Below are 17,379 nucleotides of genomic sequence, written 5' to 3' on the forward strand. Positions count from 1 at the left end.
CTCAGAAAAAAACAAGATTTTAAACCATCACACATGCTGAGAGTGCAGCCCTCTACATCCTTCCCCCTCTCAAAGGGGGATGCAGCAGAGCATCCTCTGAGATATCCCCACAGGTTGCAAAAGGAGCTTCCAAGTGACTGCTTCTGGGGCCCTAGCAGAAACAGGAGCCAAAGTAACCAGGGGTGCACTGAAACCCTTTACAATTGCCCACTGTTGCTATGGATAAGGAAATCCAGCTGGCAATTTGCAGTTTGAAAGTGTGGAAGAGAAGGGAGAATAGTCACAATCCCAAAGCTCTTCTGCCTCAGCCTTCCTGCCCAGTCATCTACACAAGTATGTGTGCAGATTAGCACCCACAGGTGGTTTATATAACAGTTCCTCATAGTCTGTGCTGCTTGTTAGTGCCAAGATAACCTCAGAATGACAGGGTCTTTCCATACATCATGTCTCTGGTGAAAAAAGCCATCCTTGCCTCTTTTCCTCTCCCTGGACATGCCTTCTGGACCCTCACATCCATGTCCCAAACAGGAACAAACATGGATCACTTGCCAACCCTGTGGTGGCCCAGAGCAGGAAGCAATCCATGTTGCAACCACTGCCCATGCTGGTATGCATGTAGATGGCCAGGAGAGGGACAAGCAGCAAACTGTAGGGAGCAGAAATCCCTGTTTATGTCCATCTGTAGTGTTGGTGGTTCTCCTCTGTGAGGCCAGTGTGGTACACCAGACCATGGGTCACTCCTGAGAGCTGTGTCCTGCTGTGACCCATGACATGAGCCCCACACCCCTGCAGCACAGGTTTGCAAGGACACTGGGGGGAGGCAAGGTGCCTGCATGCACACCACATGTGATGCAGGGCCAGCCAAAACTGTACTGACAGGACACTACCACAGTGGAGAAGTACTCTGCTCCTGCCTCAACTCACTTCCCTTCACTGCCCATCCACACTGGGAGCCAGAGAGGCAGCTCAGTCTACCTGTACTAGCACTCATTTTCTTCCACATGCCTTTTCCATGAAGGGTTTTTGTGGTATAAGGTCTTCCCCCACTTTCAGCCCCCAGCAGGAGGGTGAAGGTGAGGATATGGCCCCCACACAAAGCAGCATGTGTGTCAAGATGTACTGGGACATCTGTGAAGCAGCACAAGCACTGCACATGAGGGAGGGTCCCAAACTTGTCAAGTAAATGACACCCAGGTTTTTGGCACCAAAAGCGACACATTTGGACTTTACAGAGACGTGATAGACAGTGGCTTTCCTGTGCTAGTCAAGAGAAACACAACACATACCCTTTTTCATTAGTCATGTTGAAGACTCATTCTGAGCTATTAAACCACAAAAGTTATATCATGTAACAAAAAGTGCCTTGATTATTCTCCCCTGGTTTAACAGAACGACTGGTATGTGAAACTCCACTCATTTCTCAAACAATTTTGTCATTTGCATACAAGTGGTAGAGGACAAGAAGGGTCTGATGTTTCTGGTGACAAGTTATGATTATGGAAATCCAGCCCACAGGAAGCTTGGTTGAGTCCTTTGTAGCAGATGGCAAGACATGTAATTGGTGCCCTGGTCAAAAGCTCAGCTAAGGCTGGGGTGCAAGGAAGCCCTTGGTGGGAACAGGTTTGGGGACTGGTTCTGAATCAGGCCATAGAGCCAGTTTGCAGACAAGGCAGCTGAGCACATGCCTCTAACACTGTGGTCAAAACTGTCTTGGCCAAAATCCAGGCGGGAAAGAGGAGTCTTAGTGAAAAGAGCCTTCCCTTGATCAAAAAGTGTCATTGCACCCTGCCACCCCAAATGTGGCATTTACATCTATTAATACATATCTCTGCTTTTGAGAGCCTTGCTTTCTAATTTGAGTGATTTAAATATTTTCCTTTGAAAATTTTGCTATGCATGTGGATCAATAGGGGAAAAAAGTGGGGCTGAAGTTTTCGCTGAAGTTTTCACTATGTTCTCTTGACTGTAGGAGAGGCCTTCAGAAAAATGCTTGTAAGATTAGCAATAAAATCACAAGAGCTACAAATATGAATTCATCTGCTTTTAAGCCTTCTTAGTTAGGTCTACAAAAAATACAGAATTTGGCTCTTACCAAATGTACATTAAAATTGCCCAGCTATATTTATATAACTATTAATCCCATAATAATAGGGATTACATTTTAATTAAATGTGTCAGAAATTCAGTTTCTTCTCTGCCATCTGCTTAGACCTGACATGGCTCTGAAGCAATTAATGATGCTTCAACCTTAGACAGAATATCAGTTCAGCACTTTTCTTTTTATTCATATGGCTGAACGCCAGCCACAGTAGCATAAACAATGGGCCCCACGAGCTCTTACATCAAGGCATTCAGGGCACTGAGAATGTTGTCTTCAGATTTTTTTGCTCTAAAATGCATTTGGCATTTCTAAGGTAAATGCCCTGTATGTCTTGTTCAGGGTTTGACATCTTGACAAATCTGCAAACTGATTCTACTGCTGCTTCGGAAGTGCTCAGGGGCGTTGCTGAGAGCCTGGGCAGGTTATAGGAAGGCTGTGCATGTAGCTGCCAAACTCACCAGTGAGCTCTGCTGCAGAAAGATATCTCACCTTTTCTTTCCTCACTTGAAGAGGAACCTCTCTGTCCTGCATGTCATTGTCACAGCCTTTGACTGGTTCTCTCTGCAACTGTCTCAGGCCCTTGCTGGTTTGCAACAGCAACTTCTGCCAAAGCTTATTTCTTAAAAGGGAAGCAACAAATCTACAGTTTCAGTATCCAGCAAATTTATGCCTTTTTTTTTTTAAGCTAGAATGTAAATTTGGTATATTGTTTAATTTCCAGGCACTTTTTCATTGCATATTTAATAGATTTCTTCTTTAAAAGAAATAAAGGAATTTTGTGCAGTTTAGTAGGTATGAGCTTTTCTGGAATGTATCGGGATTGGTATTTCATTTGCAGGGGGATTCTACATTTCAAAAAAGTTCAATCCAGTTTTATTATAGCCTGTCCTTTGGACAAGCAGAATTCAATTACAGGAGTTCTTGAATGGCATCCAGTCCCCCACCTCAAGGCAACTGGCTGGTTTTCCCTGCAGACCTGAGGCACCTGCATCTGGAGCACCTGCTTTCTCTCTGCTGATGCGAGAAGAAACAGAGACATCTAGGGCTTACTGCCTAAGTTACTGCAGGAACTTAAAATTTAGGTGCAAATTTTATATGTTTCAGTAAACGTAGCATATATTCCACGCCTTAGAAGTTATTTCATGTGTAGTGCTTTATTCTTGTGGTTTTGTCAGTTCTTGTGAATTGAAACCAGACTTCCACATTGAGCTGACATGGTTGGTTTTTTTTGTTTTTATGAGTTGTTAGGCTATTATAAGCCTCCAGGAGGGCACAGATTTCTACATATTGTGCACTGACATGCAGACCAGACTATGAAATCACATGTTTTGAAAGCAGTTCTGTATATCATTAATTTAATAATCGAAGACTGCTGGCCTTCCATAATGTGTTCATTGCTCTTTAAGCAGAACCAACTCAGCTGTTTTTCAAAAGCTAAGATGTATTTTGAAATTAATGATGGTCTTGAAAAACATCTTCACTGACTACAAACTTTGGGATCTTTGAAAGGCAGAAGAATCAACTTGAAGTCACCTCAGCTGGATAAAATAGTGACTGGAATTCCACAACAGCCAGGATATAAAGCATTTAATTTAAAAGAGGCAATGCTGGAATCCTAATTTTGCCTGCAACTAAATTTGCTTGTATGCTTTTTGCTGCATGCTGAGCATCACTTGTTAAATGTAAGATCTCTATCTGAAAGGTAATAGTGTCTGTCCATCATGCAGAGTGTCCTATCATACTGGCAAAATGGATTTTTATTGAAGATGTAAGTAATGTTGCAGGTCTGTGATGGAGCTGAAGCTGAATTAGGTTACGGTGCAGAGGAGCGATTTGTAACTGAGACTCCTTGGGGAGTGGGGAATGTCCCCCTGGAAAGTAATCATGCCTAGGCCTCAGATGGCTTGTCCTGCTTCCATTTTCACCCCTTATGAATTATTCGTCCCTGCTAGTTGAAAAGGGCATGGGTCAGTACTGCTCCAAATCCCCTGGATTTTGACAGAAAAAGCATCTCATGAATAATGAAGCATGGCTTTGTGCACACCAGGGTAACAGCTGAGCGAGGAAGAAAGGATCCTCCCCACAGAAGAAACTTCTGTGTGTGTTTTGAACAACTCATCACCATGCACAAGAAGTCAATTTGTTTCTGCAAGTATTAGTACAAGCTCCTGACCAGAGGACACATGTTCAGGAAAAGCTGAGAACAATGTCTTGCACGTTCCCAATCCCAAAGAGTGACAGTATTTGAAATGAAAAATGTTCCTTGAAGTGTCTTGGTATATAAATCATTTGGGAGTGTGTCCTTATCAGTTATTTAGAAGTGCTGAATTTTAGCTGAGAAAATGTAATAGCAGAACTCTGTTTGAGCCTTGGCTGATAACCTAAATGTGCTGACCATGAGAGGCATACAGATTATACCTAAAATCCAGAGACTAAAAATGAACCTTGAATTTTCAAGTACACAACAAGCACTGAGAAAATAAGTCAAATTCAGGTATTTTTCAGCTTTGGTTGAGAGTTCAAATTCTATCCAACCTGTTCTGTTGCTGACTGTGAATGACAACTGACTGGATACAAGAGCAAGTCAGGTGAAACCAAGGGCAGCTATTTCAGGAGGCAGCACCAGTCAAAATGGCAAAAGAGAAGAAATATTGGTCCAATCTGTCTTTCTGTAGTTTCTATCAAAATATGTCACAAAAAATGCATAAGAACTTTTGCTAATGTCTAACATAAACTAATTATTCATCTTTGTACATTTCCAGTTCTATTCATAGTTATTTACAATTGATTCCAGACATGGTCTATTCTAAATAACTTTATCTTGTTGGGGGGGTAGAGGGTTGTAGGTGAGAAGGAGTTAACTTCTTTTAAACAGAAAATTTTAGACAGGAACGTAACCATGTAAGCAGCTTTTAATTTTGGTTTTCCTGGCTACCAATAGGTATCTGAATTTACTGTGTGCATATTGGGATATATTACATTATTTGTCTAAACTATTGCAAATGAGGGTCATAAGCTGACTCAGTCAATGGACTGATTACATAAGCTACCAGGAATTCAGGTCAAAGCAAAATTGTCTTTAGGGAACTACCAGGTTAGAGACAGTGTCTTCTCTTTTTCCTATAATATGCCTTATCACAAATATATTTTGAAAGATTTTTCAAGAACCGCACAAAACCTAATTTTTTACAGGAGCTGGGAAGATAAAGATGTGCTTTAGAAGGCTTATTTAAGTGTGCATGAAATCCCATTGCCTGTAAAAGAAAAACAATATATTTTTTCCCAGAAGCTCCTCAGGGTAGTAACCCAAAAACATTTTGTCACTGAAATAATTTTTGCTCACAGCTGATCTTGAGGCTTTACAGTACCTGCCAGTCAACTACTGGTTTGGAAGTCTCAAGAGCAAGTGAGACACTCTCTTGGTATTTACCCCATACCATTAAATCCTGTTCATCTGGCACACATTATGTGTACATGTATGGCATTTGAGCAGAAATCACTAAAGTATGCATTTTCCTCTTTGTTTTTACTTGGAGGGTTTGTTTCTTTGTTTACCACTATTTTCTCCCTGGAGGGGGACTTCCTACAGGAGGTGTTGCATAGGATCCTGGTGAGTTTGTTGTGCAATTATCAAAAAGACAATTGTGAGTGTGGGATTAAATTAACATCTTTTACAGGTCAAGCTTTCACTGGAAGCCTTCCCATATTTGATTTTTCATGTTCTTTGATCCCAGAATTGCAAGAAACTATTTACTACAAACCCATTTAAAACCGTGTGGTGGAGAGCTATATCCTGAGTATAGTCTGAGACAAACAAGGCTGAATGAAATGTAATTCTCATGATGCTCATCCCTATGACGCTTAATTAGTCCTCATTTGGGGGAGCTGACAAGCTACTAGCCAGAATAATCCGTGGTTTTATGGATGGTAAAGTCAGATAATTGTTCAGAAAAGAATGACAAAATTTTTTTTTTTTCTTCTGATTTTCAGGCATCGTTAGATTGCAGGATAGGGGAAATGGAAGCTTAGGAAATTAATTTACTTGACTTCTCCAGCTCTCTGCATAGGTCTGTGAGCTACTGAGAAAAGACATGGTCTAGAGTTTTTAGTCTATTGCAAACCAAAAATAATCAGGGCCAACCTGGTCCTAGAACAAGCCGGCATAATACTCTGCCTCACCTTCATCCACAGCCACAGATACTTCCAGGTTTTAAGAACCCCTCTGTATAAATTTAGCTCCAGTTTTTGCAGGAAGGAACTGGGTATTTATGCAGCTATTTATGCAGATGCAGCTGTTATCCTGCACATTTGATTGTTTTTCACACACGCCGTTATGGAAAAAAAAATTCTTCCCCTAGAATTGATATGTCCATTTCAGCCCCCATTTTGATAATTAGCATTTGATGAGGCTACTTGATCTTGCATGTAACACTTCTCATCAATACTTGGTGTCACTACCATGCATTAAGTGCTAATACATTATTTCTAGGAACATTAAGGTCCAGAATGATTGCCACAGTCATTGTTTTATGGAGTCAGCAAATTAGAGAAATGAGTCACAGGAATCTTAAAGACCATTAGCCTGTTTTTATGATATTTCCAGAGGATGGTATGTCAACTTATGTGAGCTGAATGAGTGTTTTTTCTCTCATTTTAAAGTAATATTAAAGAGAAATTTAAAGTAAGCTGTAAATATGCATTCAAGACATTAAAAGAATTTTTTCTTGAGAATTAATGAATGTGGTAAGTGCCCTGTGGTAAGAGAGTGCTGGATTTTCTTTGAAGTCAAAACTGATAATTCTGCTTGGTGATTTTCTAGATGATAAGAACATTCGTCTGATAGCAACAATTATTTTTCAGTGAAGGCTACTGCAACCTGCAATATTGCTGTACTGTGTTCTTAGTTTTACCATTGTCTTCCTGACTTCTAGTCCACTCGAAGACTGAGTCCCTTGCTTTTGCAAGGCACTTTACTAATCCCTATAGGCACCATGTATTTTCAAATAAAACCACAAATGTGGCCTTAAAGTACTGGTGAAAATCTAAAGTAAATCTGCAAGGAAAAAAAAAAGAAAATACAATTTATACTGGAAGTCCAAACTAGTAGGTATTATGCTTCCATAAAAGTGTGGATGGGAAAAGGGAAAGGGAATGAATTTGAGATGTTTCAGCCCAGATGAGTAGTTGTTACCTTTAATTTCTTGGTGTCTCTGGGCATGTCAGTAATTGGGGGGTAGTGTGTTTCAGTGGTCATATGGAAGCTGTTGTGATTATGAGATAAAAAAGCAAAAAGTCTTTTCAATATTACTCTCCAGTCCATAATCACATAATCACCTACTGCACTTAGAGTAGCTGGTGATAAAAACAGAGGGCACAGCATGAGCTGGGAGTGTCATGCAGCACCTTCGTGCCTGTGTGTATACTCTGGGAGTTGCATACTCAAGATTAGCCTTGCACAGTACAAGTGGTGCTGCTGTGCTACCAATGGTCACACAAAAAGCAGAAATTAGTGCAGAGGGATCAGAGGTGGCTTTCAGCATGCCTCTGTGCTCTGCTTTTCCCTGCTGGCTGGCATTTGGGTCTGTAGTGTCCAGAGGAAAAGAGCTGGTGCTGTTGAGCTAAAACAGTGGTAAGTGGTGCTTGGAGGATGCCAGATAGGAGTGGGAGCATGAAGAAGTCAGATTTAGCTGTTCATGGGCTTAAGTAAATGGGATCAGATTGGCAGTGTCTGGTTCAGAAAACTGCGTGCCATCATTAGAATAAATGGCCTCCTAATCAAGAGGTGTGCACATGTGATCACCAAGGAGGTCGCGTCTGGAAATTCAATGGGCAAATGTTTAAGGCATTAGAGGCTCATAAGGATAGAGAGGAGCAGCAAATGGTATTTTCAGAAGTGACTCCTATTACTTAAATGGCAATAAAATCTGTGGGAATTGGGCAGTGAAGTACTTAATGCCACCCTGAGAAAACTGCAAGGTGCTTGTTTTTATCAGTAAGAGCCTATGTGCCTCTCAAAATCCTGGCTGTCAGACACATCTCCTACCCGTAAGGCTTTAGCAGTGCTGAGTAGCAGAGATTGAAGAAGGATTAAGACACAAATGCTGCAGGGTTTGAGCTCTCCCTTTGTAATGTCTGTGCATGGCTCTATTTGTGTGTCTGGTGCCACACAAGGAAGATGGATCACATAGGGACATGCCATCAGAAAGCAATCATGTGGCATACAGACTTCCCAAAAGGTATCAAAGCAAAGAACAAGAAAATCAGAGCATTGTCTTGGATTCCCATTCCCCTGAGCAGATGAAGAGGAAAGGAGGACATGTTTAATACCTTGTTCCTTAGATCACAGTAGCAAAAGTACAACCTGGCTCCAGGGCTAAATAAAGAAGGAAAACTAACTCCTGCTACCAGCTGTGGTGGAGAAAGGCCTGCTGTGTTCTCCAGGAGGATTATTGGTATTACTGGTAACTGGAGAGATGCACATAAAATTGTAGGAAGAGTAGAAAGGTAAACTTCCAACACAGGTAATCAGAAGTATAAATAGATTATTCTTTTGTAAAAACCGGACTCTTCAAAATCTTACTACAAATATTATCTTGCAAAATAATCTAGCAATATTGTATTTTATAATATGAGCTAATTAGTGATACATACAGATGACAACAGGACCTTGAAAGTCAGCTTAGAAAGGCTTCACCAGCTATGTCAGGGACTGTAGTTTAAATGCAAAGCTGGTGAACATTCAGATGCATAGTAGCAATCAAGCACCCACCAAGAGAATACAGCAAGGAGCACAGAAATGCATGAAGCTGAAGAACAGAATACTTCTGTGACAGTAAATATCAAGATGTGAACAGAGGAGCTGAATTCAATGTGTAGAAGGCCAGCAGGTCCTGTGGAGTAAAAAATTATGATGAAAAGATGGGTCACAGACAGACTGGAAAGTACACAGTCATGTCAAAGCCTGTAGGGATAACAGCTAAAGAAAAAACAGAGCACAATCAGGAAGCAGGCACTGATTTAGAGCTTGGTTGTATAGGATACTAGGCTGTACAAAGCGGCAAAAATGAATGGTTTGTAGGTGCCAGGCTGGCACCAGGTGCAGTAATATTCAAGTAACCAGCTATAGGCAAGAAACTGAACGTCAGGTAGATACATATATATAGAACTGTGGAGACATCTTTGGGATTATTCAAGGGAAGAAAGCAAAATTGTCATCCAGCAACAGGGAATGGCGGTTACGTGATTCCCTCGGACCAGATTTTAGTACAAGCATAATAGAAAGCACTTGAGATCATGCTTTCAGTAGTATAAAAGACACAGAAGGCCCCATTGTCAGTGAAAACAGGCAAATAGATGATGCTTTTGATGCCCTGCTCTTTTGGCTTGAACACTTCACTATGCAGAGTCAGTCAGGCTCAGCCCAGGGTGCCTGCAATGGCCACTCCAGGCTTGGGTAGCTGCAGCTCTGCAAACTGACTTTGCTGCAGTGTGCAGAGGCAGGAGCATAGCAGCTAAAGAAGGGTTAGCACGTGTCTTAAAAGAAAGATGAAGCATTGGTCAGCTCCCAGAGCTGGATATCATTGCTACTAATGGAATGAGTCCTGTGATCGGAGTGCTGGCACCGAGGGCTACAGGCTTCAGGAACAGGGCAGGACAGGTGAGGGGGAAGTGTGGCACTGTAAGTAAGGGAGAGGTTTGATTGCACAGCCCTTAGAGTTAGTGATGGTGTGGTAAAGTGCCCCCAGGTGAAGACTGGGGGGAAAGAAAACAAATCAGGTAGTGTGAGGGTGTTTACTACTGATTGCCCAGTCGGGATGTAAAGCACCAGTGTGTTATTCTATAGGCAATTAGAACTCTCTGGATCAGTAGCCCCTCCTTATGTGAGATTTCAGCTTCCCAGACATCAACAGGAAATATCATACTTCTGTGACAAGTCTTGGAAACTCTTGAGGCTTATAGGAGAAAACTGCTTGTCATTCCTACTTAGTGAGCCGGCTAGGAAAGATGCCCTCCTGGGCTTGCTATTTGTGACTAGAGAAGGACTCATGAGGGATGTGACAGCAGGTGGCTGTCTTGACTACAATGTTCATAAAATGACTGAGTTTAGGATTTTCATTGTAAAGACAAAAAAGGACCTTGTTGCTTCCCTGGACTTCATGAGAGCAAGCTTTATGCTATTCAGGGCGTTACTTAGCAGAGTGCCTAGGAATCTGCTTTGAAGGACTTTGGAGTCCACATGTGCTGATCAGTCCTTAAGATTCATCTTTCAGAAGCACAGGAGCAGACAACTTCCCCATGCTGTGAGTCAAGCAAGCAGAGCAGAAGACCAGCTTGTCTGAACAGGGAACTCCTTGTGTAGGTCAGGAGGAAAATTAAAATGTACAACCTGCGGAAGCAAGGTTAGGCTTCTCAGGAGCTTGAGTACAGAGCTGTGGTTCATTTACACAGAGAGAAGACATGTAAGGCCAAAGCTTAATTAGAGCTGAAACTGGCCAGTGTTGTTTCAAATAACAAGGGCTCTTTTTTCAGATGAGGCCTAAAGAAGAAAAAGCTGATATTTGGCGAAAGTGTGAATACTTGATAATACTTGGTCAATCTGACTAACAGGAATGAAGGAAAAGCAGATGCATTCTATGCACTTTTTGTCTCAGGCTTCAGTAGACCTTCAGCTTCTCAGTCCCCTGAGTTGGAAGACCACAAATGTGGGAACAGTGACTTTATATTTATGGACACTACAATTGTAAGGGACCAACAGTATCAGCTGAATATCCACAAGTCCATGGGGCCTCATGAGATTCACCCAAGTGTTCTGAAGGAGCCAGTTAATGTTATTGACAGGACCTCTCTGAACCATCTGTCAAAGATCTTGGAGGTTTAGGGAGGTCCTGCTGACTGGAAGCTTGACAATGTTACTTTATCTACAAAAAAAAGGCATGAGGGAAGACCCAGCGAATTACAGACCTGTTAATTTAGCCTCAGTTGCTGAAAAAATTATGGAGATGATTATACTGGGTACTAATGAAAGGTATTTAAGGAATGATATAGTCATAAGGAACAATTGACTGATTTGATATCCTTCTATAACAGGGTCACCTGCCTAGTGGATGAAGGGAAAGCCGTGGAAAAATTTTTTCAGGATTTTAGTAGGCTTTGGATACTGTACCTCAGCATCTTTCTGGACAGGTTGCTCAGCCATGGAATGGGCGGACTTGTGATGTATTGGTGAAGAACTGGCCAAAGGCCAGATCTCAAAGAATTGCAGAGAGTGGGGCTACAACTGGCTGTTGACAGGTCACCAGTGGTGTTCTTTGGGGTTCAGTTTTAGGGCCAGTTCTGTTCTCTCTCTCTCTCTCTCTCTGTAAATATATATATATATATATACACACACATATACATATACCTATACACATATATATATGTACACACACACACACATACGTATATATACCCACACACATATATACTTACATGAGTTGAATGCACCACTAGCAAGTTTGCTGATGATACCAAAGTGGGAGTGCTTTTGACTCTTTTGAGGGACTGATGCCTTGCAGAGGGATATAGGTACGCTGGGGCATTAGACAATGATTAATGGGAGGAAATTATTTAACAATTCAAAATGCTGGATTTTTGATTCCCCTAGGATGGGGTAATGCCAGGCACAAGTATGAATTAGGAGAGGAGTGGCTGAAGAGTAGCCCTGCAGAAAGGGATCTGGGGGTGCTGGTGGACAGCAGGCTCAGTGTGAGACACCAGAGGGCAAACCCCATCCTGGGGTGCATCAGAGCACCACCAGTCACTCAAAATTATCTTTCTGTATTCAGTGAACGACCTCACGCCTCACAGGTGTGAGGTGTGTGAACTGTGTGCAGTTCTGGGCCCCACCATGAAGGAGGATGTGAAGGTCCTTGAATGTCCTCCAGAAGAGGACAACAAATCTTGTGAAAGGACTGCAAGAAGTGTCCTAACAGGAGCAGCTGAGGACATTGTGCTTGTCTGGTTTGGACAAAATGAGGCTGAGGGGTGACCTCATTGCTCTCTGCAGCTTCCTGAGGAGGGGAAATGGAGAGGGAGATGCTGAGCTCTTCTCCCTGGTGTCTACTGACAGATGCATTGGAGTGGTCCTGTGGGAATGCCCCACAGGACATTCAGACTGGACATTAGGAAGCATTTTTTTACTGAGAGGGTGGTCAAACTCTGGAACAGGCTTCCTAGAAAAGTGGTTTGATGCCCCAAATCTGTCAGTGTTTAAGAGGCATTTGGACAATGTCCTTAATTGGTTAACCTTGAAGTGGTCAGGCAGTTAGACTTGTTACAGGTCACTTCCAATATAAATATTCTATTTTACTCTATTCCATTCTGTTCCTATTCTATCCTTTCCTGCTGCGATCTTCTCTGCCTTTACAGTTGCACCCTGAGGCTGTTCATTCAGGTCTGTTTTTTTCACAAGGTAAAAATCTCAATTTTATTTCCTAGCAAGGAAGGGTGGGGACTGATGCATTTTCTGTTTTCTTAGAGACAGTTTCTCTAGTTCAGAGCAGGCATACAGTGGTAGAACAACACGAAGAAGTTTGAACTAGTTGATTTCTCACCTCTTGAATGAGGCAACTGCCAGGTGTCTCAGCCCAACATCTTCTGCAATCCCTAACCCCTAATCAACCCAACATAACCAATGAGGGATCATTCTCCAGCTATCCCTACATTTCTAGGTGGACTGGTGTGTTTTTTCTGTAAGTTGATACTAGCTCACTGACGTGACAGGCAGTATTAATAAAGCCTTAGTCATAGAGCTGGAAAGAATGCTTTTTACACATAGGACCAAGAGCTGCCTGGATCCTTCTTTGTTCGAGCAAGCAGCCAGAAAGTTAGAGGAAATAATGAGAAAAAGGAGATGCACTTGTCAATACAATTTCATGATTGAGTGTAGATGTTGGTGAGAGATGGGACATCTTGCTGCTTTTTGCCAAAAGCTATGGAATCACAATGCAGTGTTTCCATGTTTTGTTGCACGATTTCCTAATGATACTGTGTACATACACGGCAAAGCAATATAGCTCAGCAATGCGCTGTCAAGACAGAACACTAATACAGTAATTTCATGAATACAAGCCGCACCAATTTGACTAAGATTTTGCTCCTAAACCGGAAATGCGGCTAATAATCAGGAGCGGCTAATACAACCTCAGAAGTGCCTGCCAGAGTGCTGAGCCGAGCAGCTGCAAAGTCGGCATTTTGCGATTGTTACAAATCGCTACTCTGTTGCACCGCGGGTGGAGCCTGGCTCCCTGTAGGCAGCACGGGGGGCAGGGAGAGAGACGGGAGAGCTCTCTTTCCTCCTCTGCCACAGCCCAGGGGAGAGACGGGGGAAGCCCGCGCCGCCATTGCTGCGGCCCGGGGAGGGGGGGGGAAGCCGGCGCCGCCATTGCTGCAGCCCAGGGAGGGGGGGGGAAGCGCCCGCCGCCATTGCTGCGGCTCGGGGAGCCGACAGGAGCCCCGCGCAACCATTGCCGCGGCCCGGGGAGGGAGGGGGAAGCCCGCGCCGCCATTGCTGTGGCCCGGGGAGCCGACGGGAGCCCCGCGCAACCATTGCCGCGGCTCGGGGAGCCGACGGGGTGCTTTGTCCCCGCCCGCCGCCGCCACGGCAGGAGCGGGGAAACTCCGTCCCTGCCCGCCGCCGGCGCCACGGGCGCGGGAAAGCTCCCTCCCCGCCCGCCGCCGCTGCCGTAGGAGCAGGGGAAGCTCCGTCCCTGCCTGCCACCGCGGGGCAGCACCGACCCGGGGTGACCGAGCCCAGTGGCAGCGGCGGCTGGCCCCGAGCGGCAGCACCGTGCTGGGCCACCTGGCCCTGTCAGCGGCCCCTAGCGGGCCGAGCCTGCACAGCCTTAGCTCAGCCAGTAAACCCCGCCCTCCCGCGGTTCTGTTACTAATTGCACGCGGGTCCTCGCTGCGAACGACAGAGCGGCTTATATTCGTGTGCGGCTTATCTATGGACAAAAACCAAAATATTTGCCAACACCCAGAGATGCGGCTTATAGTCAGTGCGGCTTCTATTCGTGAATTTACTGTAATTATGTGGCTTCTTTGGAATGAGGTAACCTTGAAATCCAGTAATTAAGTAGCCATGTGTGTCTTGGTTCAACTCCCTGTCTTGGTTTAATTCAGCGTCATTTTTAAATGCAAAAATTGTCCCTATGTTTGTGTTCCAAAAATCAATATGTACTGTTTGTTAGATAGAATTTTGAAACAGAAAAGCTGTAGTGCAGGCCTGTGAACTGCTCAAAATCCTTGCTCTGTATAACACACTCTGCCTGAACCTGCAATTTGTGGGTATTGGTTCCCTCTTTGTAGAGCCATTCTGCATATGGACATGCATACAGCATATGGTTAGACTTGCTAAAACATCTTTTTGCTCAAGTAAACCACTACAAGTCCCATCAGCCCAGCTCTGTCCTGTCTGCAGTGAAGATCTGTTGCTACAGGCCTTGGCATTAGTTCAGGAGATGTTTCCAGTCAGGATTCATTTTTGACATAGATGAATAGGACTTTGGTGAGACAACTCAAAAAGAGATTGCCCTACATAATTTGGCTGAGCATTAGGCTTTGAGAAATGAATGATTACATTTAGAATTGCTTTTCACATTAATAGCTTGAAAAGATCTGTCCAGCTGTCTATATGAGAGTGGAGATTTATTTTCTGGGGTAAAAGTGGAGTGAACTACTTTCTCCATTCAGAAAAAGTTTTGGATTGTGTAGTCACCTCTGTTTGAAGAAGAATATAAGAATATTCCTGATGATAAAGAGAGTATATAGAAATGAGACTGCATTCTGGAAATTGAATAGTATCTTCTTCTCCAGAGATCTGTAACCATTAACCAAAAGAGTACCAATTTAAAAACAAGTTTTTGAGGAGAAAAGGTGCTGTTGCAGAGATGCACTTGCTGAGCTGACTTTACACAGCAGTTGAGTAGTTTTACATTGTAAAATTTTTAAGATGTGCATACAACATGCAACTAAAATGTCTCTGACAGGTACATGGAAATTCTGCTGATCCTTTGTGTCAGAAATGTATTTTTGGAATGTGTAAGGCTAGAATATGCCTTTTTGAATGCAGTATCATAAAGTTAGAAAATCTAGGAATTTATAAAATATATTTTTTCTTCTATGCCTTCACCACATAGCAATTGAATAAATTATGGGCTTCATCTTAAATCCCTGTGTGTTCTTCTTTGTGTATTTTCAGGATTCCTCTTTGATTGGAACAGCCACAGTGGCTGGTCCCAGGACAAGTGCAATAATTGGAGATCAGGGAACACCACCGAAGGTCCAGCTCCCCCTCAATATGTAAGCAGCTCGTCTCAGTCACTGTGTACTCTTTGTTTCCAATTGTGTGTGTGCATGTGTGTGTTTCCTTGAAACCTGAATGCCCAAATCTCAGCTCAGGTGCATTCTGAGAAGAGAGAGATTGCAATTTCAAAAATGAGGCAGCCCCTGCTGAAATCGAAAAATTAATAGAGAAGGCCGAGACTTCCCCCTTTCTGTGTGAGCCCTTTTAGACTTTATTTATTGTAGCTGTATGAATCACTGTGAAGCAAACTGAGTACCTCTGAGCTACAGAAAATGTTTCATTTAAAGCTCTTGAAAAGGTGTAGTCCTATGCAATTAAACACCTGATATATTCATGATTAACCAGAAAAATTGCCCCAGTTGCACTTTTTTGGTGCCATCAACAATGAAGGAACAAAGGCAATGAATGAACTCCACATCTTTGGCATGCGGTCTTGTTGAATAGTGCATAGACTAACAGAAGGTTCACAGAACAAAAAGAGTAGACTTCATTATAGCAAGTCTCTTCTAGCCAGGTTGGTTATCTGATACTTGTTTAAATAACTACTGAATCCTTTCCTCTCAACACATATACCTTGTAAAAGCAGGACAACTATACACACACACACACGCACATCCATATTTTTGGGTTTTATGGTATGGCTAAAACAAGATCTGATTCACAAAATCCTAAAAATAATAGAGGAGATCTATTATTTAAGTCTTTAAGAACAACAGGAGTGTTGGATCAGAAGAAAAAAAAAATTATTCTTAGCTACTTATTTCAGATCCTTATACGTGAGGGATGCCCCACATCACTGAATGCCCCATGGAGACGTCTCCATCACCCTGTGTTCAGCCTGCACAGCCTGTGTGGCACATAGTGAGGCACATGTTTGTTTCAAGCTTTGCCCTGACTAGGAAGCAGTAACAGGCAATATTTGAAGTACCTAGTTGCTGAATCAGGACATTTTCCAACTCTCTGGCAATATCCCTGACTCCATGCCTCAGCAAGCCTCCCCTTCTCCCTCCCATGCTTCTCCTGTCATCTCCCTTGTGAAGCAGCCTTGTAATCCGGTCTGTCATTCTGCTTTTGCGAGCCAAGTTCCAGTCAAAGAGGATGCATTATTTGAAAGCTGTAGCAGCAGTGGGGAGGTGCAACTCTAGACAAAGCCCTGGGGCTTCTGCGTTATGGGCAGCTACCCAAGGCCAAGAACACTTCACACTTAGACCTTTTTCAGGGAACTTCTAACAAACATTTTGGGTTCTTTGAGGCCCCACTCTTAACCTCTAGCCTCACTGTTTCACATAGCCCAGAATAATCAGATTCTACATTTTGCAAGGTTTCAGATTGTTGTTTTAACACTTTTTTTTTCCTAGGCTGTACAGAGTTAGCTGGTGAAGTTTCACACCTAAAATCTAGAGAACAGTGAAATGTTTCCAAATCCAAAGACTTTGGCTTAAAGCAAAATCATCCTCAGCAAATGGGACCACTAGGCCTGATTTTCTGCCAGAGGAAAAACGCAGAAACAAATTCTGGGGAGGGAATCTGCCTGCAATCAAACTGTTTTCAGCCATGGATGAGAGCAGGCATCCCCCCCGGCTCTCCCACAGCTGCCTCCTTGCCAGGAGTGGAATTTATGCCTGCTCACAGGCTGGGAGAACCCTGTGCCTCTGCAACTAAAGAGGAGACCCCCAGGGATGGGCATCCTCACTACCCCTGCCTCACACAGGAGATGGGATTGCTGGTCCACAAAGAAAGTGCTGATCACTTTGTGTTGTCCCAGGGTCACCCTGAATGGTTGTCACACTCAAGCTTTCATCACTTTAGCCATACAGAGATTGGTCTCTTTCAGTGTGGTGTCTGTGCTAGGCTGTTGTACACCTTCTTTCAGTCTCTGCAAGGATTACAATACTCTGTCCAGAGGATGTTTAGGCTCATTGTGATTTTGGAT

The 17,379-nt window shown here is 43.3% G+C and overlaps 1 protein-coding gene across 1 annotated transcript in view; it reads left to right on the top strand.

Moving 5' to 3' along the window:
* Positions 1–17,379, top strand: part of SH3RF3 (SH3 domain containing ring finger 3) — a 249,081-nt gene that overhangs the window by 187,133 nt on the left and 44,569 nt on the right. The window contains exon 5 of the mRNA XM_033051735.1: positions 15,342–15,442. Within this exon, the coding sequence (XP_032907626.1) occupies positions 15,342–15,442 (101 nt within the window). The remainder of the gene's footprint in view (positions 1–15,341; positions 15,443–17,379) is intronic.

Source organism: Catharus ustulatus, chromosome 2 (assembly GCF_009819885.2).
Source record: "Catharus ustulatus isolate bCatUst1 chromosome 2, bCatUst1.pri.v2, whole genome shotgun sequence".
Lineage (NCBI taxonomy): Eukaryota > Metazoa > Chordata > Aves > Passeriformes > Turdidae > Catharus > Catharus ustulatus.